Here is a 27021-nt window from a genome sequence, read left to right on the forward strand (position 1 = left end):
CATCTTTATCACAAATAAGACACCTTGCTTTCCCTGGTGCCAATTCCATGTAATAGTCCCACACTGGTGCTCTGCTTTTCTCTGTCATCTGTAAAACACACACAGCTCTGAAGTGACAATGATACTGAAGAGTCTGCTTAGGAGACAAATACTCTCAACTGATTGAATAAAAATAGAGTTTAAGTTACCTGTGATGAATGTTGAAAACAAAACTGTAATTTCTATATGCAGGGAATTTTATTTTAATATTGGACATGGTAAGAATTGACTACCAAAGTGCGAGTCATAATTCCCATGACACCTAGCAAAATCTGAAAAGTGGTTCCTTCATTCATTTATTCCATAGGATATTTTTAGATTCACTTAAAATAAGGTCTGTGTTTTGTGTAGGCTTACACCACCTTGCCAATTTTATAATTGTGTAGATATCCATAGGACAAGGTAACTCTGATCAATATTGGCTAAATATAAGAGAAGATTAAAAAAAATTGTAGAGTGAATTTATGAAAATATTTTGGCAAACGTTACCTTATCCTATTGAGATTTACACGGGTATCAAAACGCCGAGGTGGTTTAAGCACGAAACATAGACCTTATTTGAAGTAGATCAAGACATTCTCTATGGAAGACATGAACGGTAAAATAACGAAGGAACCCCTTTCAAGTTCAGCCGCAAATTATTACAGGAATTATAACGTGTCGACTATTTCTCTCTAAACCATATACCTTTGACTGTTACGAGCCTGCTGCTGCCTACCACCCCTCAGTCAGACTGCTCTATCAAATATCAAATCATAGACTTAACTATAATAAACACACAGAAATACGAGCCTTAGGTCAAATCCGGAAACTTTCACCTCAAACAAAACGTTTATTCCGTTCCGTATTTTATCTAACGGGTGGCATCCATGAATCTAAATATTCCTGTTACATTGCAGAACCTTCAATGTTATGTCATAATTACGTAAAAATCTGGCAAATTAGTTCGCAAAGAGCCAGGCGGCCCAAACTGTTGCATATACCCTGACTCTGCGTGCAATGAACGCAAGAGAAGTGACACAATTTCACCTGGTTAATATTGCCTGCTAACCTGGATTTCTTTTAGCTAAATATGCAGGTTTAAAAATCTATACTTGTGTATTGATTTTATGAAAGGCATTGATGTTTATGGTTAAGTACACATTGGAGCAACGACAGTCGTTGATTGTTTTTTATACGATTAATGCTATCCAGCAACTTACCTTGGCTTACTGCATTTGCGTAACAGGCAGGCTCCTCGTGAGGTAGTTGGTTAGAGCATGGACTAGTTAACTGTAAGGTTGCAAGATTGGATCCCCGAGCTGACAAGGTAAAAATCTGTCGTTCTACCTTGTTCCTAGGCCGTCATTGAAAATAAGAATGTGTTCTTAACTGACTTGCCTCGTTAAATAAAGATTAAATAAAGGTGTAAAAAAAAAAAGATTTCAAAAAATTTGGCGCCCAAAAATACCGATTTCCGATTGTTATCGGCCATTCCGATTAATCGGTCGACCTCTAGTCTTAATGGAGACAGCCATAGTAGAATGGTTCATAGTGTGGGTCTCCCATCCAACCCAAGCTTCCTCTTTGCTCATACCGGTTTCATTTCCCAGAGCTTTGGTCATCAACTGGTTGATCTTTAAGGCATTCCTAGTAGATCATCAAACATTTATGTAGAAAAGCAAATGATAAAGAATTGCGCCCCTTTTTTAATTATTCGTGTAGCGCTGTTGGTGGTAGGTGCACTTAATTCAGAAGCCCTGCGCAGCGGGTAGGCAAAGTGTTCCAATTTTGAACCATTTATTTTGTCAGAAAGGACAAAATCCGCCTTCCCAGCGGACCAGGAGATCTGTGGCTAAATCGAGTGCGCCTACTGCGCTGGCCAATCGGAAAGCTCAAATCAGTGTCTACAAGTTTGATACTAGCCTACGAGAGATTTCATAACTTTTAAAACAATGACCAGAGAGAGACTGTCAAAGAATACAGCAGAGTTGAGTTAATATAAAAAAATATATATTCAGCACTATCAATTTTTTTTATTCAACACGATTAAAAAACATAAAACGTCTACTCCCTACTTCCACTTGCGTTGCAATGAATGAGTAGTCAAATGTATTATTAGCAGCTCGTTGTGTATATTTTAATATCGAGGAATATTTCACTTTCTCTGGTCATAGGAACATGAATTTGTGCTTGAGGCAGATGTGGTGGTCCTTAAGTTTCGCCATCAGGTGGAAGGTTGTTTTTAAATGTTTGAGCGTATGCTTCAGCCAAGACATCGGCTGCTAGTCAGATTATCATATCTCACAGGCAGTCACACTGTAGGCTAACTGTCGTCTTCAGCGGCTCGAGTGCCCTTGTTGCCACGGTAACCTCCTGCCCTTAAAGGGGCTGCTGAACATTTGTCTCACAAAAATGAAATTCAATTGAGCAATATACCTAGAGGGCGCAACTGGTTTTAGAAGTAGGGGGTGGGGAGGAATGGCCCCATGGCCCTTCTAGCTGTCTCTATTTAGAACAACAAAAAGTAAGCAAAAATGTCCACAGTCATCAAGCTAGGTAAGAGATCATTATTAAATATGCTTAATTAATAAGACTGAACTAGATCAATGATAATTCAATAATCTATATTGTGTTGCAACTTTAACCAATAACCTAACAAATGAACAACTCTTAAAAATAAAATACAAAGACTTAACTTTTGATTGACTTTATTAAGACATCCTCAATATCAAATTTCAGCCAGTCCGCCCAGCCAGCCTGTGCAGTCTGCATGTCCAACCCCACAAGTCTAGTCAATAACTCAACACTCTCCCCAACACAACTTCCTTCAAATCCTTTTTTACATTTCTCATGGGAAAGGTTTGGAAAGCAAATGTTTCTTAAAAACACATACTCCTACACATTAATACACAGAAACAGTACGTCCTCCATATAATTCATATCATAGGCCTAATAGTACTGTTGAGCTCTTAACTTTTAAGTCTCCAGGATCAGCATTTTTTTTTAACGGGGAGAAGGGAGCATCTGCAGACATGCTGAGATAAAAGAACATACTTGTTGCCATAATTCAGCCAGCCTTCACAAGACCATAACATATGCAAATTTGTGTTTTACACCTCCAGCAGAATAATACAATTTCTGGGTGCATTATATATATTTTTCACTGGCATATAGTGTACGTTCTATGGATGGTTTTAAACTGCAGTAATTTATGTCTGTGCTTATATGAACATGACTGGGAATTCTAACATATCTGAATCTATTCATTAATTTTGTTTTGGCATTTTTTGTGTCATTGGGAAAAGCCTCTTAACCCTTGATACTGTTTGGAAATCAACTTTAGAAGGTTGTCAGACTGCCTTAAAATAGTTTGATCTTTGAAGCTTCTTGCTTGTCCAGTGTTTGCTGCACTGAGAGAATAAAGTGTTGTATCTGTGTAAGTTCACACCTGTACCGATACACTGGTCTTCTCTGGCTGCCTAACCCTGATGAGACCCAGGTCACCATCTGATCCTGCTCAAATGAGGCATAACAAAGAATTACCTTTGTGTACATTTATGCATTATATTATCCAAGAATAAAATCAATGGTTCAGTAATTGAAATACAAATTACTCCCAGATCCCAGACTTTAGCCTACCCATCGACTCCTCAAGATGGAATGTCACCATCTGATCCTGCTAAGACATGATGAGCAGAGTGTTGTGTACTGACTGTGCACCATAACAGTGAAGCCTGTAGAGCTGTTTATACCGTGTCAGTGTGAAAAGTAGAAAATAAGATGGGGAAACTGACAGATCAATAACGTTACAAGTTTTATTAGTCAATAAAACTTGTATCGCGCTGAAAAAACATCAGACTATCAGTCTTCAATCGCTTGGCCGCTGGTTTCATCGGTTGATTCAGGTCTAGCGTGATTGAGGCAAAAATAATAGCAAAAGTTAGTGAGCTAAATGGTTAACGTTATCCAACTTTTGGCTAGCTCTAACTAATGGTACATCATCAAATTTACTTATGTTGAAACGGGACAAATCAAAGGCTACAAAACATTTCCATATACACAACAGATGTTAGATACTGCTACCTGACAGATAGCTAACACTGAACTGGCTGTGCTAGCTACTAGCTAGCTAACTAGCTGGTAGTAGTTCATTCACTTCAGTCGAGAGGGGATGAAACATTACCTAACATAACATGTCAGTTACACTTAGCTCAGCACTGGGAATATATATATATATATATTTTCTGTCAAACAGCAGTTAACTTGCCATTGAGATCAGTCAGGTAAAGAGTAGCCAGTTTCTGCTCTGCTTGCTTTACAACTTATAGAAAATGTGCAACACAAACAGCAGCTGCCTCTGTTCATCTCTCCTGTGCTGGTCCTATACACCAGCCTTTCAGCAGCTTTGCCTTCACACAGCCTGTCTGCATGCTCTGTGGTGGGTGTGCCGTCGTAAATCCAGCCGGCATGGTCCTAAAGCACACCGGTGCCGTGTTTTGAATCACAGTGCAATGATAAAACTGGGGAGAACAAAAATGCAATTTCAGAATGGGGGGGGTCACCATTTTCCCCGTCCCCAGTGAAAGTTGCGCCCCTGAGTATATCACATCACTTCTTACCAGTAATAGATGTATTGTTTTAGAATCATTACAAAGCATGGTCATCCATTTTTTTTGTTTTTTGGTGTAATTATGACGTAAAAATATTTTGGCTGGTAAAAAATCTGAGTGGCTGGTAGATTTTTAAATCTATCTGCCACATTGGCTGGTGGACCAACAAATTAGTTTCAGGCCCTGCACTGATCTATTTTGTTATACAAGCTTGAGTTTTGAAATATAATATGCTATCGATAATATCCAATATGCTGTGATAATGCATTCGTCCTGCCTACTGCACAAACCTCATTCCTACAGAACTGTTTTTATTAGGTTATAATGTTTTATATTTAAGTTGTATACATGTTTTTATCTGAGTGGTAGATCTCACCTCATAAAACCACTGTCCCAGTTCCCTGCAGCATCCCTGGCCCAGGTCACTACTGGCCAGCTTGGCTGACTACTGCAGGGACCCTGTCAACCACCTCTGTTGCCCCATGATTCAACCAGGGAAGAATTCCGTAAGACCCTAACTGAACTAAGAGTTTGGCTATGGGACAGACTTGCTTCCATGCCCCCATACTGACTCAAACTGATGAAGTCATGAACTGTGTTTAGCAATCTTACTTTGGAGGGTGATTTAAATAGTAAAGTAGCCCATTTGAAACTCTGCTGCAAGTGACCGACAAGGCATGGAACAATCTTGCAAAGCCCTGATAATATTATGATTTGGAAATACCAGCTCCTTGTACTTTAGACATTTCTGCAGTTAAGGTCAAAAAGGCCATGCCTCATGCTTCCATTGCTAAATCAGGGAGTCAGTAGCTGTCAGTTGAGGGGCCAGATATACCCCTGTTAGAACCACTCGTAGAGTCATACATTTAACTGCTAGGCTTCAGACACTATTGATATTCATAAATGCACTTCAGCTAATAGCCCTCAAATAAAATAGCAATTCATTCTGAAAGGGAAGATTGCATTTCCTGCTGTTCCTTATTGAATGGACGGAACATTCAGGCATGATAACAACTCAACTGAGTAGGATAGTCTGTCAAAAGACTGGCCTACAGCTTACTAACTGTTATAACTTGTAAATAAGACTTATATTCTCACCCGGAAAATCTCATGCAGAAAACCAGACATTGGTGATGTCATTTCAAGGGTCAGTGACTACATGCATGACAGACTTTCCTGGTTACTATACTGTAGAGAAGCAGTTAATATACTATACTATTACTGTGACAAAAATTCCATATTGTCTGCATAATCAAATAACATTCAGCTCAGACATCCATACATACCCCACAAGACAGGCCACCAGGGGTCTCTTCACAGTCCCCAAGTCCAAAACAAATTCACGGCAACGCATAGTTTTATACAGAGCTATGATCGCATAGAACCCTGCCATCTTCATTTACTCAAGCAAACAGCAAAATAACCTTTTAAAAAATGTATTAAAAAACAACCCATGGAACAACGGGGACTGTGAGGAAATAAAAAACGCACACACATTCACTATACCCTGGTTCAAGACCAAACATTCACTATACCCTGGCTCAAGACCAAACATTCACTATACCCTGGCTCAAGACCAAACATTCACTATACCCTGGCTCAAGACCAAACATTCACTATACCCTGGCTCAAGACCAAACATTCACTATACCCTGGCTCAAGACCAAACATTCACTATACCCTGGCTCAAGACCAAACATTCACTATACCCTGGCTCAAGACCAAACATTCACTATACCCTGGCTCAAGACCAAACATTCACTATACCCTGGCTCAAGACCAAACATTCACTATACCCTGGCTCAAGACCAAACATTCACTATACCCTGGCTCAAGACCAAACATTCACTATACCCTGGCTCAAGACCAAACATTCACTATACCCTGGCTCAAGACCAAACATTCACTATACCCTGGCTCAAGACCAAACATTCACTATACCCTGGCTCAAGACCAAACATTCACTATACCCTGGCTCAAGACCAAACATTCACTATACCCTGGCTCAAGACCAAACATTCACTATACCCTGGCTCAAGACCAAAAACATTCACTATACCCTGGCTCAAGACCAAACATTCACTATACCCTGGCTCAAGACCAAACATTCACTATACCCTGGCTCAAGACCAAACATTCACTATACCCTGGCTCAAGACCAAACATTCACTATACCCTGGCTCAAGACCAAACATTCACTATACCCTGGCTCAAGACCAAACATTCACTATACCCTGGCTCAAGACCAAACATTCACTATACCCTGGCTCAAGACCAAACATTCACTATACCCTGGCTCAAGACCAAACATTCACTATACCCTGGCTCAAGACCAAACATTCACTATACCCTGGCTCAAGACCAAACATTCACTATACCCTGGCTCAAGACCAAACATTCACTATACCCTGGCTCAAGACCAAACATTCACTATACCCTGGCTCAAGACCAAACATTCACTATACCCTGGCTCAAGACCAAACATGTTAAGTAGGCAAAAAAAATTATTAAAATAGAGCGCAATCCTGTTTAAAATAGGGAGCAATAGTAATGGTGTCTGAACAACGTCTATGGGGAAATGAATGGAGGTTTTGTAGGGTTTTTGGATAAATGCAGAAAATAAGGTCTGTAGTAAACACAGGCTTAGGAGATCTTAAGTTTTGTTCTATGAGATATGCATTTTGAAGCATTTATGTAAAAGGAAAAAAAGCACATAAAGCACAAAGGCTTCATAATTCATAAAGGTCATGTTAACTGACTGATATTATTTCATAGAACAAAACATACAAGATCTCCTCAGCCTGTGTTAACCTCAAACCTTATGTTTGGTGTTTATCACAAAACCCTCTTCTTTCCCCATTAATTTTCCCCATAGGAATGGCAGAACTAACCAGAGGTAACTCATTTCCGGGTTTAGGACTACAAGCTCTGTGCAACGGCTGTTTAGCCTATTAAATGGCTGGCTTTAGGACCATGAGGAGCATTGCGTGTATTTTTTTGTTCACTATAATATTACGGTGATAATTAATGACTGGGGTCATTTTTGTTTGTTTTTGCTGTTCTCCAAATAGTCCTTTAGAGTTTTTAAATTGTGTAGAATTGCAGTATACAAGCTTCCTGCTATACTCAAGATTCAGCTGAACTGGTATCACTGACCTTCAACCCAGTGTGCTGATTTCTTAAAGCTTTATATGTGTGGACACACCATGAGATGTTTGGACCAGAATTAGTTTGTCAACCAGATTTGGAAAACTTTACATGGAAGTATCTGATACAGTATCTAGAGACATGGCAAGAAGTAATGAATTAAATATGCTAAACATGTCATGACAAGATTTGTTATTAGGGGAACAGTACATTTCTTATTGCTCAGTTGCACAATGTTTATTGTTTTGCAGTTGTGCAACAGTCTCTGTTATTTCTTGGTCGCAAAGTTTAATGCCAGATTTGGGTTACCTGTTATCTGATTTTATAACAGACTTTTAACAGTCTGAGCATGACGACATAGATTTACAATCAATAATTAATTTGGAGGATGTAGACACACATTTTTATTATTTTATTTACCTTTATTTAACTAGGCAAGTCAGTTAAGATCAAATTCTTACTTACAATTATGGCCTAGGAACAGTGGGTTAACTGCCTAGTTCGAGGGGCGGCACGACAGATTTTTACCTTGTCAGCTCGGAGATTCGATCTCGCAACCTTTCGGTTACTAGTCCAACGCTCTAACCACTAGGCTACCTGCCGTCCCGTGTATGTACGTGCATGCAGTGTGTCATGGATGGGTGATAGGTTCAGTAAGTCAGTGAGATATCCACATGCTGGAATATGTGGACAAGAAGGTTACATGTCTTTCATGTTGACAAATGACAATAGAAAGATGGGCGACCAGGGTCATTGCCAGTGCCCCAGTTCAGATTGTCTCTCCTTGAGATTCAGCAGGAGTCGTGCTGTATATCACTGTGATAAAGATCAGATGGTTTTCAGGACAGTTGTGTGTGTGGTGGTTTTTCTCAAGGACTTATTCAGGATAAACGTCATGATAAAAAGCTCATCAAAGCAGTGTGGCTGAAGACAGCTTGGTAACCTTTCCTTCACCCCTATACAGTATGTGTTTATTTCTCTCCATTACTGTAGTCATAGAATTTATATGACACTATAATTTTACCATGTTGGCTGATTTAATGATCATGTAAACCAAGGTGAAAGTCATCCATACTTAATACCAAAGCGATGGTTGAGTATGAGAATCACACAGACTTAGAGATGTAGTTTTTACTATCATGAAAATGGTATTTGAGCTCCATCCCAATCACTCACACGAGAGATGGAGAGAGAGAAGGAGAAAAGCAATGTCCTCCTTGTCCCTTCTTTTTATTGACAGTTTATTGTGGCAATAAAGTGTGTGTGTGTGTGTGTGTGTGTGTGTGTGTGTGTGTGTGTGTGTGTGTGTGTGTGTGTGTGTGTGTGCTTGCAAGTGTGTGTCTGCTGCGGAAGTATGCATTTTTTTTGCTGTAATGTATTATCCTTTTAGTGTGGTGGTGACACAATACGACATTGTTTGAGTTTTTTGTTGAATGGCGTGCAGGCTTCACACGGGCTGTGTGTGTGTGTGTGTGTGTAACTTCAAACCAAACGTGAAAGAGAGAATAAAAAGATGGAGTATAGTTGTAAATGGGCAATAAACTGATTCAGTCTCAAAGCATCCTGCAGTGGGATGTTACACAATTTCTATTTGCAATAACTGAAATTATGACTACCCAGGTTTCAAACCTGTGACATCTGACCAACTCAATGTCGTGTTAGGCCTGTGAGCTAATCCTTCCAGTAGGCATAAGCTTTGCGAGCTAACACAAGTCTTCCATTCTCAGACAAGGTTACTCATCATGTGACCATAGTTCACTGAATCACCTCTGTTACACACTTCTTACTTCAGCAGTTCAGACACAGCGTAGCCCTCAGACACATCAACAGTAAACTATGCCTCAGTTGGGATTTGAACCAGTGACCTCGGTCCTCTCTTCTTTACTGATTGGCCATGCCACTAGAGACGATCCACTGCCTTCCCGGATGCCCTTTGAAAAGGACCTGTTCCCAACCCCATGCAGTGCAGGCATGCAGCATAGCTCCTCGGGACAGTTTCTTCCAGCATTAATAATTGAAGGCAGCTGAATTTAGCTGCATCGCCGAGTGTGGATCAATGAGATGAGAATCCTGAGGAGACACTTTCTCTGTGCTTTGATCTCTCTGCTGCTGCTCAGAAGATGAAAGGACTAATTGGGCTTGTTGGGTCGGATTTAGCTGCCTCCCCAACAGGAGGATAAAGACCTGCCCACGTGAACAACCTAATATGGGTAATTACAGAGCACAATGACCTCAGGTTGCAGGTTGGAACTGTATAACCATTTCTCTTGTCTATATCCAGTTTCTAATGATACATGATGATTCCCCAAATATAAACATATTTCTGCTGTATGTATGCACACCTTTTCCCACTGTTGTGGTCTGCAATATGTAATCTAGATCTGCTGTTCAGCTAGAACTTTCCCTGTACACAGCAGTCAATCTGTCCCAGAATGCACTGCATCCTGGCACTCAGCCCCTGCTGATAGCCCCTCTTTCTACCCCCTGCTGATACACAGGCAGAGGGAACTCATTTCTGAGAGCACACAGCTCCTGGTGATTCTCTGTCTCTCTTGCGCTCTCTGTCTCTGTCTCTCTCTCTTGTGGAGGTCAACATAGTGATATCAGACTTATCAAGGTCAGGATGTTGTCACAGGTATCTACTGTATTTCATTAGAAGCTCTGTTATCCTCAGTACAGTTGATGTTAAGCTGCTTCATTTCATGAGGCTGCAAGCTAACAGTAAGGTCAATGATAAGAGTGCATTGGTGTGAAGGAGACAAGGAACTGTGGTGTCTCTCCATATTGATTCTGGGGGAAACTCTGGGTGGGTAGTCACGTGATGGAATCGTTCTTCCTCATTTGCCTCTGTGTGTCTGCTTTTTCAGTGAGTGCACCATGTTCCTGATTATTCATGGGCATCGATGTAGCTGAGCGCGGTGGCACACTGCCATGAATGAAAGTGCAGGAATGCACCTGTCTTTTCTAGCCACTGTTAACCGCTATAGCAGGAGGCTATGGACTAGTCTAGCGGATAAGGACATTCTGTGGTAGACACATAAGGAGGGGCATTCTACTGCTGTACAATGGATGTACAGAGGACTTGGGTATCTATCTGTGCATGTTAGTGAAACAGACACTGTATACAGACAGTCTATCTCTGCTGTATTTCAAGATCTTATTAACACAGAAGAAACAGTCTCTTGCTTGACAGCTAAGGAGCTACAAGACTTAGTACACAAAGAGACAGGCTCAATCACTTACACACCCTGGGCTTGGGGTAGAATAGCCTTTTTGTGATGGTGTGCTGGCGATTAGGGATCGATATGGGTCAGCGTATTTTGTGTCTTTATGGGTGAGTGAGCTCAGACAGGGATATTAGAGCTATCTCTTACATATACCGTTACATTAGCCCAGGCTAGACATATCTGTCTTAGAGACACAGTAACACTTAAGATACACTTAATGCAGTGGGATAGAGGGCACATGAACCTACATTGGCAGCGTTTTCATTATGTCTATTTAAGTGGCTCACCATGCAAGGGCTGGTCATCATGGTGATGTAGACATGCTTTCTGTAGCACTCTCCCAAACAGAGAGATAGACAGTCTACACGTACTGTATGCAATGAGTATCTATATGTTTATTATTGGTGCCTTGCTCTTTAGTAATCATTCAGATATAGTTTGCTGTAAGTTATAATTTTGTGGGCAGGCACTGCGGTGCCACGAACCATTCTAAACTACCATTCAATTTATTGTCAGTCTTTCATCGTATTATCACTATGTGATCTTTGTAACCTACTGTATATTGAATTAGGATGCTGTCGGTTTTGACCTACTGTACCGTTAAGCCAGGGGATAAACAACCATGATGGACCATGGTGAGAGTGAGGGGAATTGAACGCGGGATGATAATAGGGGGGAAGCTGACTTCCTGTAAATACAACTGTCATGCTTTCATGGGAGTTCTGGTTTATTCTGCACTTTCTACAGGTGTGTGTACTTGGATGAGAAAAGGGATGTGCCTTGGGGTATTTACACAGGGATAATGGAATGCAGATACATGGCTTTCCTGTGGTTTATACTGTACACACCCTGGTTTAAGGAGGATTTGTGCCAAAGGTCTTCTCTAATGAGCCTATCCACCCACAGCTCCACCCAAACCAGGCCTGAGCATGCCATGGGTGTGTGTCTCAGTGATTTGATATATATATATTTAAAAAAAAAATAAACCTTTATTTTAACTAGGCAAGTAAGTTAAGAACAAATTCATATTTACAATGATGGCCTAAAAGTATATTTCATAATACTCCCCAAATTCCCCCTCGTTTGTTAAATGGAAAATCCCATTGAAATGCACTATTATTAAATTAAGACGTGCTAATTTTCCACCATTAATTATATTTGGCTTTTTCCCAGCTCTTGCCTTCATGCAGTTTAATGGCCCTCTATCTCTCTTGAGTCAATAGCCAGGAGAGGACAGCCAATATGTTGGGCTCCAAGGTGGCCATGCAGGAAGTGAGATCTATATAGTGGAAACATCAGTACAGAGCAGGAGTGTGCTCAATTGTACTCAACTGAGGTTGGTTGGGTGGGCTGCAGGGTGAGTTGGTTTTGCAGACCTCAGTAAAAAATATATCTATATATTTTGTCACCACACCCTCAAGCCCCTCATAAATAACTCATTGCATCAACGTGCTGGAAATGTTGATGTCCTTTCCTGGGATGAAAGTAACATTTAACTTGTTATTTTTTTGGGATTAATGAAATGACACAATCTTTGGTGTACGATACAATGAAATGGCCAGCCTGTGACTGTGAGGGAGAGACAGAGACATCACACAAAACTGCTAAACCAGAAATAGAAAACCATATGTTCCTTATGGATTGTAGAAGAGAAAAACAATCATCTATTCTGTGTGCCTTGTAGAAGTGTATTATTATTCAGCGTCTCTCTGTGACTTAGCGTTATAGCAGTGGGTCTCAACCTTGTGGCCCAGCCTTAGAATCCGCAGACTCAGGAGAAAAACAAAGCATTAGGTGTGGATGCTTTGTAACATTGTCTCCTGCATCTTGTATCAGTTTATGGTGTTTTCAAAATGGCAGCCAGTGCCAATGTGACAAGTCCCTGCACACCCATATTTAACGTCTTTACCTGGTTACATAAAATGTCAGCAGCCTAAAATTGTTACTGTTAATTAAAAACGATGACCTGTGCCCTATAGAGTGTGTTTTTCCTCTGAGGCTGTTCTTTGATCACACCTGTCACGCCAGTGCCCTGTATTGTATGTGAGATTAACTGTCTGGCAGGCACATGAGGCAGTGAACCAGAGCACTGCCAGTCTTCTCACTGGGTGCCCCCCCCCCCCCGTGGAAGAGCCAATAGACAGACAGCATACGCCCTTGGGGGTAAAGAAGGGCCATCATGGCTGGCTGTGTGTAGACAAGCCTAGCACACACTGCTATTGTGTGGATAGTTGAGTGGTGTGTGGCGATGCATGGTGTTGGCCAGGAAAGGCCATGGGATTAGGACTGTTAAAATGTGGCTCCAACCCATCCGGCACTACACCCTCTCCAGGGTATGTCCTGTGGTGTCTATACAATGTATTTTGTTGAGCTAGACTTTGATGAATTCAAAGTTACACTTTGTGGGTTCATCAGCAAATAGCTGACGGAATCAGAGGAAGGCCCTAAAAATGGTCAGACTCCAGCCACCCTAGTCATGGACTGTTCTCTGCTACCGCACGGGCAAGTGGTACCGGAGCGCCAAGTCTAGGTCCAAAAGGCTTCTTAACAGCTTCTACCCTTAAGCCATAAGAGTCCTGAACAGCTAATCAAAGGGCTACCCAGACCCCTCTTTTACTCCGCTGCTACTCTCTGTTTATTATCTATGCATAGTCACCTTAATAACTCTACCTACATGTACATATTACCTCGACTAACCGGTGCCCCTGCACATTGACTCTGTACCGGTAACCCCTGTATATAGCCTCGCTATTGTTATTTTACTGCTGCTCTTTAATTATTTATTTTTATCTTACAGTTTTTACCTAACACTTTTTTAAAGCATTGTTAGTTAAGGGCTTGTAAGTAAGCATTTCACTGTAAAGTCTACACCTGTTGTATTCAGCGCATGTGACAAATGCAATTTGATTTGAATCATGAATTATGTAAGATCACTATTTACCACAGACTACCAAGGCCCTTCTCAGTGCCCAGAGCCTGTTGTGTGTTGTCAAAACCTGCCTTTTAATGGTTTCTTAGTGCTGGGATGCATGGAAAAGGGAGTTTCATTATACTACGATTTAGAATACATATATCAGCGTCCCTGGTTTTTCTTAATGATGATCTCCTGGCATTGCTTAAAGGAAAATACCACTCACAAAGTATATTTTGGTATTTGTTTCATTAATCCACTGTTGATACAGTCCCAAAATGTTTTGCATGTCAGCAATCAAGTTTTCAAGATATAGCACTTTCAAAATACAGAAAGTGTTGCAGTGTGAATCGTTTTGCAAAACTCATTATACTGTGACACTATCTGCATTTTGAAAGTTCTATTCCTTTAAGCCCCGTGTGTTTGATCTGGTTTCAAGTAGAGGTCGACCGATTAATCGGAATGGCCGATTTTAATTAGGGCCGATTTCAAGTTGTCATAACAGTCGGTAATCTGCATTTTTGGACACCGATTATGGCCGATTACATTGCACTCCACGAGGAGACTGCGTGGCAGGCTGACTACCTGTTACGCGAGTGCAGCAAGGAGCCAAGGTAAGTTGCTAGCTAGCATTAAACGTATCTTTATCTTCGCTGTGCTTCAAGCATTGTGCTGTTTTTGACTTCCAGCCTATCAACTCCCGAGGTTAGGCTGGCAATAATATAGTGCCTATAAGAACATCCAATATTCAAAAGGTATATGAAATACAAAATGTTATAGAGAGAAATAGTCCTATAATTCCTATAATAACTTCAACCTACTTCTTACCTGGGAATATTGAAGACTCATGCTAAAATTAACCACAAGCTTTCATATGTTCTCATGTTCTGAGCAAGGAACTTAAACGTTAGCTTTTTTTACATGGCACATATTGCACTTTTACTTTCTTCTCCAACACTTTTTTTTGCATTATTTAAACCAAATTGAACATGTTTCATTATTTATTTGAGACTAAATTGATTTTATAGTCAAAATAAAAGTGTTGATTCAGAATTGTTGTAATTGTCATTATTACAGATATATTTATTTAAAAATCGTCCGATTTAATCTGCATCGGCTTTTTTTGGTCCTCCAATAATCAGTATTGGTATCGGCGTTGAAAAATCCTAGTCGGTCGACCTCTAGTTTCAAGCCGGTAACTACATGCAACTGACTCCTCAGATACAAGTAACTAGCTACAGTTGCTGCCCGTCCCCATTTTAAGGAGCAATAATACCCTACGTGTAAAGACAATACATTAATCAAACTCACAGCTTTCCAATATGTTTAACCTCCTCCCCTCAATGTTAAACCTATCTAATCCAGTCCCCTCTAAAGTCGCATAAATAAGCACTATACTGTCTGTGGCTTTTACATCTACACAGGCATGCACGAACGAACACGCACGCCTCCACAACATTAGCCTGGGGTTTAACATACAAAGCGTAAGACAGGCATGATACACACACACACACACACACACGGCATGCTGCTCAACAGTTTTTAGCATCTTAGAAATACAGAAATTGTGTACATTTGTGTACATAAGGTTACTCTAGAGTCATGTCAGGCTTCACCCTCCTAGCCGCTTGTCCTTTTCAATGTCATTGATATGTGTGTAGTGAACATTGGAGGTTCAAGCTGGTTCAGCATGATCTATTTGAAGTGTAGTATTTATGGCTGTGGTCTTCCTCCCCAGTAAGGGTCGGCAGCAGAGGAATCTGCTGAGTCATATAATACTTACGGTGCCATTCAGAACTCAACCACTTCTCACTCGACCAGTATTGAACCATGTACATATCTCACCCAGTTTTCCAATGGGGATCAATATTCATTCACAATATATAATACTACACCAAATCACCATCAGTATAGATCTGATAGTTTTTTTCAGTTATTTTACTGCAATATGTATTATTGTGTTATTTTGTATCTGAGCTGATGCTCTCTATAATTATGGAGTAGTTTATGGACTGGAAATGTCAGGTTGTATAAAACATAGTTGAGAAGAAATCAATACAGTGAGTGCTCCTCTCTTTTATCACAATACTTATGTTAGTTTCTCATTCAGAATAATACATCCTGTTACTCCCAGCAGGCCAATGAAATGGTGCCCTGGGGACAAATACCATCACATAGCAACCCTTATGTTTTTAGTTTTGGCTGTGACTGTGGCCTGTCTGAGAGAGGAGTGCTATATTTAAGACTGAGTGTGGAACAGGTCACCAGCATTTATTGAATGACGACCCCACCAGCTGTTAATAGGCTACAGTGTGCACTACATGGTGGCATAAGGCATGACGGTATAGTAGTTCTATGTATCAGATGCATGCAGGCAGTGGCATGGTCTCCCTGGACACGAGGAGGCTACGAGGAGAAGGGTGATGGGAGGGGAGGAGGGGGGATGGAGTCAGGCAGGGAGCAGGGAATGAGATCAGGGCAAATCGGATGAGGTCTGACCTTGAGGGGTTGTTGGCTATTCAGCACAAGCAGACCTCCACCCAGCAGACCCCCACCCTCCACCCAGCCTGCAGCCTCTAGGGGGAGATTCTGCCGACCGAACAACCAACCATATGCCTGCTGCTCTACCCACACCACCACTGCTCATTAGTACCCTACATATGTCCCTGACTCTGTGAAAATGATAGATCACAGGGCCAGCCCGATGACATACAATCAATGACCCCCTCAGATATATCTTCATCTCCCGACAGACAGCCTCTGACTCAAACAACCAACTCAACTTTTTTCAGGATTTTCCATCTTAACCCCTGTGTCAAACCCCTCTGCACCCCACCTTCTGCCCTCCCTGCGAGCTCTCTGCCTGCTCCTTTTGTTGATATTAATCTATGCTGGAGGTAAATTATGGCTGAAGTCCCCTCAATGTGATAGATATAATTGCATGGAGAGGATGTGGGATGCTGTCACGAAGCGGGCGATATACTGTATAGAGACATGGATGGAGCTCCATAGGATTAATCACATACAGTACATGTGTGTTCTGGCCTTGGTGGCTGGTGTGATTTATCTGTGTTGTCACCAGGTTCATCCTGGTCCTGTCTGTGTCAGGGAGGGTGATGATAGGCATGTTATTCCTTGACGGTACAGACATATTGATCCTTCAACACTAGCACCTCTCATATGGGCAGTATTGATGATAATTATGGTGATCTATTTCTAACAGTGGTCAATAATGACAAATTATAAAACAATGCGCAGTTGATCAGATTTTCACTATCATATATATAGAAAAATAGTTTTGTGTTGATTTTGGAATTGTAATTGATTCTGTAGTTTCTACCATTGTCCCCCAACCATTCCAACACCATGTCCTTCGAGAACCCGGAGGAAAGGACAGCCAGCCAATGTCCCTGCATCAGCAAAAAAAAGTACTATGTTTTACATGACATTCATGATAGAGGACACATGGAATGCACTGTTATCCCAGAACTGTATGCACATGAAAATAGAGTCCTTGTGGATGTGGAAGACTGATTTCTCAGAGTGAATGGTTAACCACATAATTGTGGTTTTCAGGGCGTAGAGGTGATTCACTGAGAACAGACACATGAATGGTCTGTCCCTCAGAATTCCAGAGTGCCTGTGTACTGTTATCAGTGATGATGAGAGGCCAGAGCTTTACTGGAAAAAGGATGATCAGTTACTTGGATCTGGCCTTTTAAAGATGTTACTTGGGGAATGAATGAGTTGGCAAAGAGCACCTTATCCCTTGGGCATTTTTCCTTCATCAATGCAGAGCGGCCATCATAGATCTGACCATGTAACTTTGTTACTCCGATACTTGACAATTTAACATGTCTAGACTTAACGACAACAACTTCTATGCGCCCTAAAAATGTAATTTTTAAATAATAATAAAAAAACACTAAAAACAAGAATACATCATCAGATGGAGAAACCGTGCTTGCTGGGTAATGGTTATGATTCCATGTGTCCTCAGGCAGAGTGATGAATAAAGGTTTAGACAGCTCGCGTGCTAATGAAGCTGCCTAGGCACACCACACTGGGAGGGAGTGTACGTTGGCAGGTCTGGTCTTCTATTGTTCTGCAGAGAGAAATGATAGGAGAATCTCCAGCTCAGTCTGCCCTGAGCTGCATTATTTTAGGCTTGTTAAGAACCATTCTACAGTGTCAGACATTTTTTTTAGGGGATTTTTGGTTATTCAAATGAAATAGTTTGTAGCCTTTACATTGTTATACATCAGATGTGAGTAGGAATACATATTCATAAATAATGTCTGTAGATATCAACGTATGAGTCCAGACTGTACTCTGGTTGTGTTACTGGTTGTGGAGGACAGGCATCTGGTCTTACACAGACAGATGTCTATGGGATGACACAGTCAGGCTAATAGTCTCCTGCTGTCTTTGTCCTTGTAAGGAGACTCCAGGTCATTTCACAGACTCCAGCTAAAGGCAAAACTCATCCAACAGTCCTTTTGGAGCAGGGTTATGGCAGAAGACAGAATACCTCTCCCATGTTGTAGTGTCTGTCCTCTCTGTTTGGAAGAGTTATGGTAGAATGTTTATTTGGATGCCTTAGTTTCCACTCAGTACAGATCTAATGACTACTGTGATTCAGAGAATCTTTCCATAACCTGGAAGTGATGGAGCAACTCTGCCACAGGACCATTTCCTCTGTTGCTTGGCAGAGATGGAATGAATCTGAATGGAGAACACAGATTTATGTTGGAGACTCCAGTGTCCCACACAGTGTGAAGGAAATTACATAGTGCCCATTCGGGAAGTGGCACACAACTGTACCTAAATTGTAAGTGACGCAGAGCACATGCAGATGCTGTGACAGACTGTTTTCCTCTATCTGCCGCGGGAGGATGTGTTGCAGTTGTGAACTCCAATGACCTTTGGAGTCCTACCGCGGCAGGCAGGGTGTTTGGACACAGTAAAGTAGCAGTGCCAGCGTTTTAAGAACAACACTTCAATCACAGTGTGAGCTGGAGACCGCCCAGCCAGGGATACTTCTCTCAAGCTAATTAGACCGTGTCGACAACATTCAGTGGCTCCTGAAAATCAACAAATCTAGGTTTGTTTGATAGAAGTAGGCCTACGCTCTAGTGACATATTTTGTTTATGCTACATTCAATGGTGAATTTGAGAAAAATGGCTTTTTAGAGCAAAAGATGTCTTCAACTCCGTGGTGGAGTGATTGTTACTTGAGTATTTTTTGTCTCTGGTCCTGTTGCTATGTTGAGGGTATGGCCCGAAAAAAATGTGCCAGCATTTCTATGGTGTTTTGTTCACATCCCCCACCCCCATTGGTTAGATAGCCCATAAAGTGGCTTAGAGTCACATTGGAGTTTCTATTTTCGGCTGCCGTTAAGGCAGCACAAGTGTCAAATGCACGTTCAATGGCAATTTCAACCTGTTATGCCCCATTTTAAATCATGACGTATTTGATTACGCCGGATGTCAACTTCATGCAATCACGTTCCGCTACTGGATGGAGAGCATAGGATAGTTTCACAAGATGGAGGAGAGCCTAGTCTCTCGTCAGGAAACACATTTATTTTGGGAGATTGCAAAATGTGAGCTTTTCATTCAAGACAGGGGAAACATGTTTCAGTTGATAATAAAACATGTTTTGTTTAGTTACTTTTTCCTCAACTTGTTTCTATAACTTTCTAGCAAGTCAAGCTATCTGGCAAAATGTGTAGAATTGCAGGAAATTAGCTGTAAAACTGCAACAAAATTTAACTTGGGGGGGCCCCCAAGAGCCAACCCTTGTCTTTAACTGCATGTGTGGACCCGCGAGCAACTGCAGCCCCTAGTTCAGATCTGTTGTGGCCCCCACCCCCATCAAAGTGGCCCATCCCTGGTTTATACAAATAATAACTCTGAAGGTTTTCTTGAGTAACAACATTCCTTTTCTGGCTGTTAAATATTTTTAAATACTTATTCCAATGATAATCTCTTTAGAGATCACATACGTTGACATTAATTTCCAGGTTCTTGCCCAAGCTGTAGCATGTGCTTAGTTATTCCCCTTCTGTGATGTGGATGGAAGGAATGTTTATTCCGTTGATGTTCGCCACTGAATTCCATGTAATGATGAGGCTCTGGTAGATGCCTTTTTAAAGACATGTGCCAGGTACTTTGTCGACTAAGAAAGTTTTTTTTTTTTTTAACTCCCGCTTTGGGCTGGACGTGTCTGTGTAGTTCATACAGTGTCTTCAGACCCCTTCACTTTTTTCACATTTTGTTACATTACAGCCTTATTTTAAAATGGATTAAATTACTTTCCCCCATCAATCTATACACAATACCCCATAATGACAAAGCGAAAACAGGTTTTTAGATTTTTTTGTGCAAATTTAGTAAAAATAAAAAACCATAATACCCTATTTACATAAGTATTCAGACCCTTTGCTATGAGACTGGAAATTGAGCTCCTGTGCATCCTGTTAACATTGATCCTCCTTGATGTTTCTACAACTTGATTGTAGTCCACCTGTGGTAGATTCAATTGATTGGATATGATTTCCAGAGTGGCGCAGCGGTCTAAGGCATTGCATCTCAGTGCAAGAGGAGTCACTACAGACCCTGGTTCGATTCCAGGCTGTATCACACAAAAACCGGCCTTGATTGGGAGTCCCATAGGGAGGAGCACAATTGGCCCAGCATCATCCGGGTTTGGGTTTGGCCTAGTTAAATAAATACATTTGGAAAGTCACACACCTGTCTATATGCGGTCCCATAGTTGACAGTGCATGTCAGAGCAAAAACCAAGCCATGAGGTTGAAAGAATTGTCCGTAGAGCTCCAAGACAGAATTGTGTCGAGGCACAGATCTTGAAGGGTAACAAAAAATGTTTGCAGCATTGAAGTTGCCTAAGACCACAGTGGCCTCCATCATTCTTAAATGGAAGAAGTTTGGAACCACTTCCTAGAGTTGGCTGCCTGGCCAAACTGAGTAGTCGGGGGAGAAGGGCCTTGGTCAGGGAGGTGACCAAGAACCTGATGGTCACTCAGACAGAGCTCGAGAGTTCTTCTGTGAAGATGGGAGAACCTTCCAGAAGGACAACCATCTCTGCAGCACTCCACCAATCAGGCCTTTATGGTAGTGGACAGACAGAAGCCACTAAGTAAAAGGCACATGACACCCCACTTTGAGTTTGCCAGATGGCACCTAAAGGATTCTCAGACCATTATAAATAAGATTATCTTGGACTGAATGCCAAGCGTCATGTCTGGAGGGGATGTTTTTCAGTGACAAGGACTGGGAGACTAGTCAGGATCAAGGGACGATGAACGGAGCAAAGTACAGAGAGATCCTTGATGAAAACCTGCTCCAGAGCGCCCAGGACATCAGACTGGAGGGAGAGGTTCACCTTCCAACAGGACAATGACCCTAAGCACACAGCTAAGACAACGCAGGAGTGGCTTCGGGACAAGTCTCTGAATATCCTTGAGTGGCCCAGCCAGAGCCCGAACTTGAACCCGATCGAACATCTCTGAAGAGACCTGAAAATAGCTGTGCAGCGATGCTCCCCATCCAACCTGTCAGAGCTTGAGAGGATCTGCAGAGAAGAATGGGAGAAACTCCCCATATATAGGTGTGCCAAGCGTGTGGCATCATACCCAAGAAGACTCAAGGCTGTAATTGCTGCCAAAGGTGCTTCAACAAAGTACTGAGTAAAGGGTCTGAATACTTATGCAAATGTGATATTTCAGTTTTATATATATTTTTTAATACATTTCCAAAAACCTGATTTTGCATTGTGATTTTGAGGCATTGTGTGTAGATTGAAGTAAATAAAACAACTTTACAGCCTTTTTGTAAAATGGATTAATGTAACAATATGTGGAAAAAGTCAAGGTGTCTGAATACTTTCCAAATGCATTGCATATGCATAATCATTCATTTAACCTCAATTAGCCTCAATCTCTAGTATAAAAAGCGCTATTTTACCTACAGTTCTAGTCAATGAGCTTCAGCCCCTCGCATTTGAGTGAGTGAGTGAGACGTAGTACAAATAAACTGCATGACCAAAAATATGTGACACCTGCTCATCAAACATTTCATTCCAAAATCATGGGCATTAGTGAGGTCGGGCGCTGATGTTGGGCAATTAGGCCTGGTTCGCAGTTGGCGTTCTAATTAACCCCAAAGGTGTTCGGTGGGGTTGAGGTCAGGGCTCTGTGCAGGCCAGTCACGTTCTTCCACACTGATCTCAACAAATTATTTAATGTCTTGCTGAAACATGAAAGGACCTTCCCCAAACTGTTGCCACAAAGTTGGAAGCACAGAATTGTCAAGAATGTCATTTGATGCTATAGCATTAAGATTTCCCTTCACTGGAACTAAGGGGCCTATCCCAAACCATTAAAAACAGCCCCAGACCATTATTCTTCCTTCACCAAAGTTTACAGTTGGCACTGCATTCTGGCAGGTAGCGTTCTCCTGGCATCCGCGAAACCCAGATTCATCCACCGGACTTCCAGATGGTGAAGTGTGATTCATCACTGCAGAGAACGTGTTTCCACTCCTCCAGAGTCCAATGGTGGTGAGCTTTACACCACTCCAGCCATCCCTTGGCATTGCGCATGGTGATCTTAGGCTTGTGTGCGGCAGTTCTTGTGCTGATGTTGCTTCCAGAGGTAGTTTGGAGCTCTGTAGTAAGTGTTGCAGCCGAGGACAGATGGTCCCGTTCTGTGAGCTTGTGTGGCCTACCACTTTGCGGCTGAGCCGTTGTTGCTCCTAGACGTTTCTACGTACAGTTGACCGGGGCAGCTCTAGCAGGGCAGAAATTTGACAAACTGACTCGTTGGAAAGATGGTATCATATGAAGGTACCATGTTGAAAGTCACTGAGCTCTACTGCCAATGTTTGTCTATGGAGATTGCATGGCTGTGTGCTGGATATAATACACCTATCAGCAACGGGTGTGGCAGAAATGGCTGAATCAATTCATTTAAAGGGGTGTCCACATACGTTTGTATAAATAGTGTATGTCACACTAATAGAACTAAAATATACCTCAAAGGTCTATAAGGTGTATATATTACAATACTCATGTATAAGCATAGCCATGTAAATGCAGGTAACTGACCATCTGTGTGTTCTGTGTTGTAGATGGGAAGAGGAGCTGAACAGACGAGAGCATATGGAGTCCATGGTGGAATCCATGCAGGAGGTGAGTCGACATTAACCATCAATTCACTTTCATCATTACATCAATTTACCTTCACCATTACAACAATTCACCATCATTACATCAACTTACCATTTGGTCAATTCACCTTCACTATTAAATGTATTCACTCTAATCTCAACATCCAATTCTACTTTATTCCTAGCTACAGTATAGTGCCTCTCAAGGGGTCATTGTCATAAAGAAGACATAGAGACAGACATGAAGCCTATAGGTGCTTGAAAATATATATTTCCTGCTGAATTGCTTACCTGTCCCCATCCTTTCTTTCTTATGGTCTTTTTACCCATAATGTCCTTGAGCAGGTGTCTGTCAACTGAATTGGGCCAGAGACAGTTAGCGAGCTAGGGAGATGTCAGAAAAGAAAACCTACAAACAGCCTAGATGGCTCACATAGCAGACCTGAATGTCAGTGTCTCACCACTATTCCCTGTGTCTCTGTAGATAAAACGCATTAGTCCCCATCGTTACATCAGTGGATAACATGGCGCCGGAGAACAAGGCTGACGTTTTATGTATTCCTAACCAATTGTGGGTCTTTTTTTTTGTTGTTTCTTTGTTTGTAACATTTTTTTTACTTGTTTTGTACTTAATGTTGCTGCTACCGTCTCTTATGACCGAAAATTACTTCTGGGCATCAGAATAGCGATTACTCACAACAGACTGGCAGAATCCTTTTTTTTCCTTTAACGAGTCCGACGAGCCCGATGTGAATTATATACTGCTTTCCCGTGAACAGGCCCAGTTCCCCGTCATTTGAGTGAAGAGAAGGCAGAGAAAAAGGGGCCAGAGGGCGGGCTGCCTTCTGAGAATTCATAGGCGATCGAATAAACCCCCACTTCCTTCCATTCTGTTAGCAAACGTGCAATCTTTGGAAAATAAAATAATGACCTACGCGGAAGATTAAACTACCAACGGGATATTCAAAACTGTAATATCATATGCTTCACAGAGTCGTGGCTGAACAATGACATTATCAATATACAGCTGGTTGGTTATACGCTGTATCGGCAGGACAGAACAACGGTGTCTGGTAAAACAAGGGGTGGCAACTATGTGTTTTTGTAAATATCAGCTGGTGCACGATATCTAAGGAAGGCTCAAGGTTTTGCTCACCTGAGGTAGAGTATCTCATGACAAGGTCCTAGTAGCCGGGGACTTTAACGCAGTGAAACTTAAATCCTTCTTCCAAATTTCTATCAGCATGTTAAATGTGCAACCAGAGGGGGAAAAAACTCTCTGACCACCTATACTCCACAAACAGATCCGCATACAAAGCTCTCCCTCGCCCTCCATTTGGCAAATCTGACCATAATTCTATCCTCCTGATTCCTGCTTACAAGCAAAAATTAAAGCTGGAAGCACCAGTGACTCGATCAATAAAAAAGTGGTCAGATGAAGCAGATGCTAAGCTACAGGACTGTTCTGCGAGCACAGACTGGAATATGTTCCGGGATTCATCCGATGGCATTGAGGAGTAAACCACATCTGTCATTGGCTTCATCAATAAGTGCATCGATGACGTCGTCCCCACAGTGACCATACGTACATACCCCAACCAGAAGCCATGGATTACAGGCAACATCTGCACTGAGCTAAAGGCTAGAGCTGCCTCTTTCAAGGAGCGGGACTCTAACCCAGAAGCTTATAAGAAATCCCGCTATGCCCTCCAACGAACCATAAAACAGTAAAGCGTCAATACAGGACTAAGATTGAATCGTACTACACTGGCTCTGACGCTCGTCGGATGTGGAAGGGCTTGCAAACCATTACAGACTACAAAGGGAAACACAGCCGAGAGCGGCCCAGTGACACAAGCCTACCAGACGAGCTAAACTACTTCTATGCTCACTTTGAGGCAAATAACACTGAAACATGCATGAAAGCACCAGCTGTTCCGGAAGACTGTGTGATCATGCTCTCCACAGCCGATGTGAGTAAGACCTTTAAACAGGTCTACATTCACAAGGCCGCAGGGCCAGACGGATTTCCAAGACGTGTGAGCAAGCTTTGACCAACTGGCAAGTGTCTTCACTGATGTTTTCAACCTCTCCCTGTCTGAGTCTGTAATACCAACATGTTTTAAGCAGACCAGCATAGTCCCTGTGCCCAAGAAAACTAAGGTAACCTGCCTAAATGACTACTGACCCGTAGCACTCATGTCTGTAGCCATGAAGTGCTTTGAAAGGCTGGTCATGGCTCACATCAACGCCATTATCCCAGAAACTTTAGACCCACTCCAATTTGCATACCACTCTAACAGATCCACAGATGATGCAATCTCTATTGCACTCCACACTGCCCTTTCCCACCTGAACAAATGGAACACCTATATGAGAATGTTATTCATTGACTACAGCTCAGCGTTCCATACCGTAGTGCCCTCACACAACAGTGGTAGGCCTGACACAACAGTGGTAGGCCTGATCACCGACAACTACGAGACAGCCTATAGGGAGGAGGTCATAGACCTGGCCGTGTGGTGCCAGGACAACCACCTCTCCCTCAACGTGATCAAGACTAAGGAGATGATTGTGGACTACAGGAAAAAGAAGACCGAGCACGCCCCCATTCCCATCGACAGGGCTGTAGTGGAGCAGGTTGAGAGCTTCAAGTTCCTTGGTGTCCACATCCCTAACAAACTAACATAGTCCAAGCACACCAAGACAGTCGTGAAGAGGGTACGACAAAACCTATTCCCCCTCAGAAGACTGTAAAGATGTGGCATGGATCCTCAGATCCTCAAAATGTTCTACAGCTGCACCATTGAGAGCATGGTTGCATCACTACCTGGTATGGCAACTGCTTGGCCTCCAACCGCAAGGCACTACAGAGGGTAGTGCGAATGGCCCAGTACATCACTGGAGCCAAGCTTCCTGCCATGCAGAACCTTTGCACCAGGTGGTGTCAAAGGAAGGCCCTAGGAATTGTCAAAGATTCCAGCCACCCTAGTCATAGACTGTTCCCTCTGCTACCCCCCTGTTACACCGTTGCTACTCTGTTGTTGTCATCTATGCATAGGCACTTTATTAACTCTACCTAGCAGCGGTGTAAAAGGGGGGTAGCAGAGGGAACAGTCTATGACTAGGGTGGCTAGAATTTTTGACAATTCTTAGGGCCTTCCTTTGACATGTTACCTCAACTAACCGGTGCCCCCTCACATTGACTCTGTACTGGTACCCCCCTGTGTATAGTCTCACTTGTTATTTTACTGCTGCTCTTTATTTACTTGTTACTTTTATTTCTTATTGTTACTCATATTTTTGTTTTCAACTACATTGTTGGTTCGGGGCTTGTAAGTAAGCATTTCACTGTAAGGTCTACTACACCTGTTGTATTCGGTGCATGTGACTAATACAATTTGATTTGAGTATATAGTATCGTGGCCCAAGGCAGGCACTATGCTCCCTATGCCACATCAAACACCTCTGCAGGTGCTAGTATAGTAGCAACCCCATCTTTCTGCACGACCATCGAGGACACATCGATCAACGGCAGCATCTGTGTTTGTGTTGGATTATGGCTCAGCAGAATGCTGGAAGTGAAAATAATTCCATGGGGGGCTCTTACCTCTCTGAGCTCACACAGGCAGATGTTGTTTAGCATGGAAGTGAAACAGGAAATCGGCTCACTGATAGTCATTTGATAAAGGATATCAGTTGATTATGTAGTGGGATTAACTCTGTATGTAGTCCCATTCGGCATCTACTGTAATGTCCTTAATCCATCTTTATCACTTAAAGTTATTCCACTGAATAATGTAAAAATATAGATATAGGCCATATTCAATATCATGCTGTCTCGAATATGGTAAATAAGAATGTGTGTTAGTTTTTGCTGCATGTGTTTGATTGTATGTGCTTGGGGCATGTG

The 27021-nt window shown here is 42.0% G+C and overlaps 1 protein-coding gene across 2 annotated transcripts in view; it reads left to right on the forward strand.

Moving 5' to 3' along the window:
* Positions 1–27021, forward strand: part of iffo2b (intermediate filament family orphan 2b) — a 43701-nt gene that overhangs the window by 6720 nt on the left and 9960 nt on the right. For both annotated transcript variants that reach the window (XM_064966400.1, XM_064966401.1), the window contains exon 2: positions 23070–23130. In XM_064966400.1, the coding sequence (XP_064822472.1) occupies positions 23070–23130 (61 nt within the window). The remainder of the gene's footprint in view (positions 1–23069; positions 23131–27021) is intronic.

This window comes from Oncorhynchus masou, chromosome 5, assembly GCF_036934945.1.
Source record: "Oncorhynchus masou masou isolate Uvic2021 chromosome 5, UVic_Omas_1.1, whole genome shotgun sequence".
In the NCBI taxonomy this organism is placed as follows: Eukaryota; Metazoa; Chordata; class Actinopteri; order Salmoniformes; family Salmonidae; genus Oncorhynchus; species Oncorhynchus masou.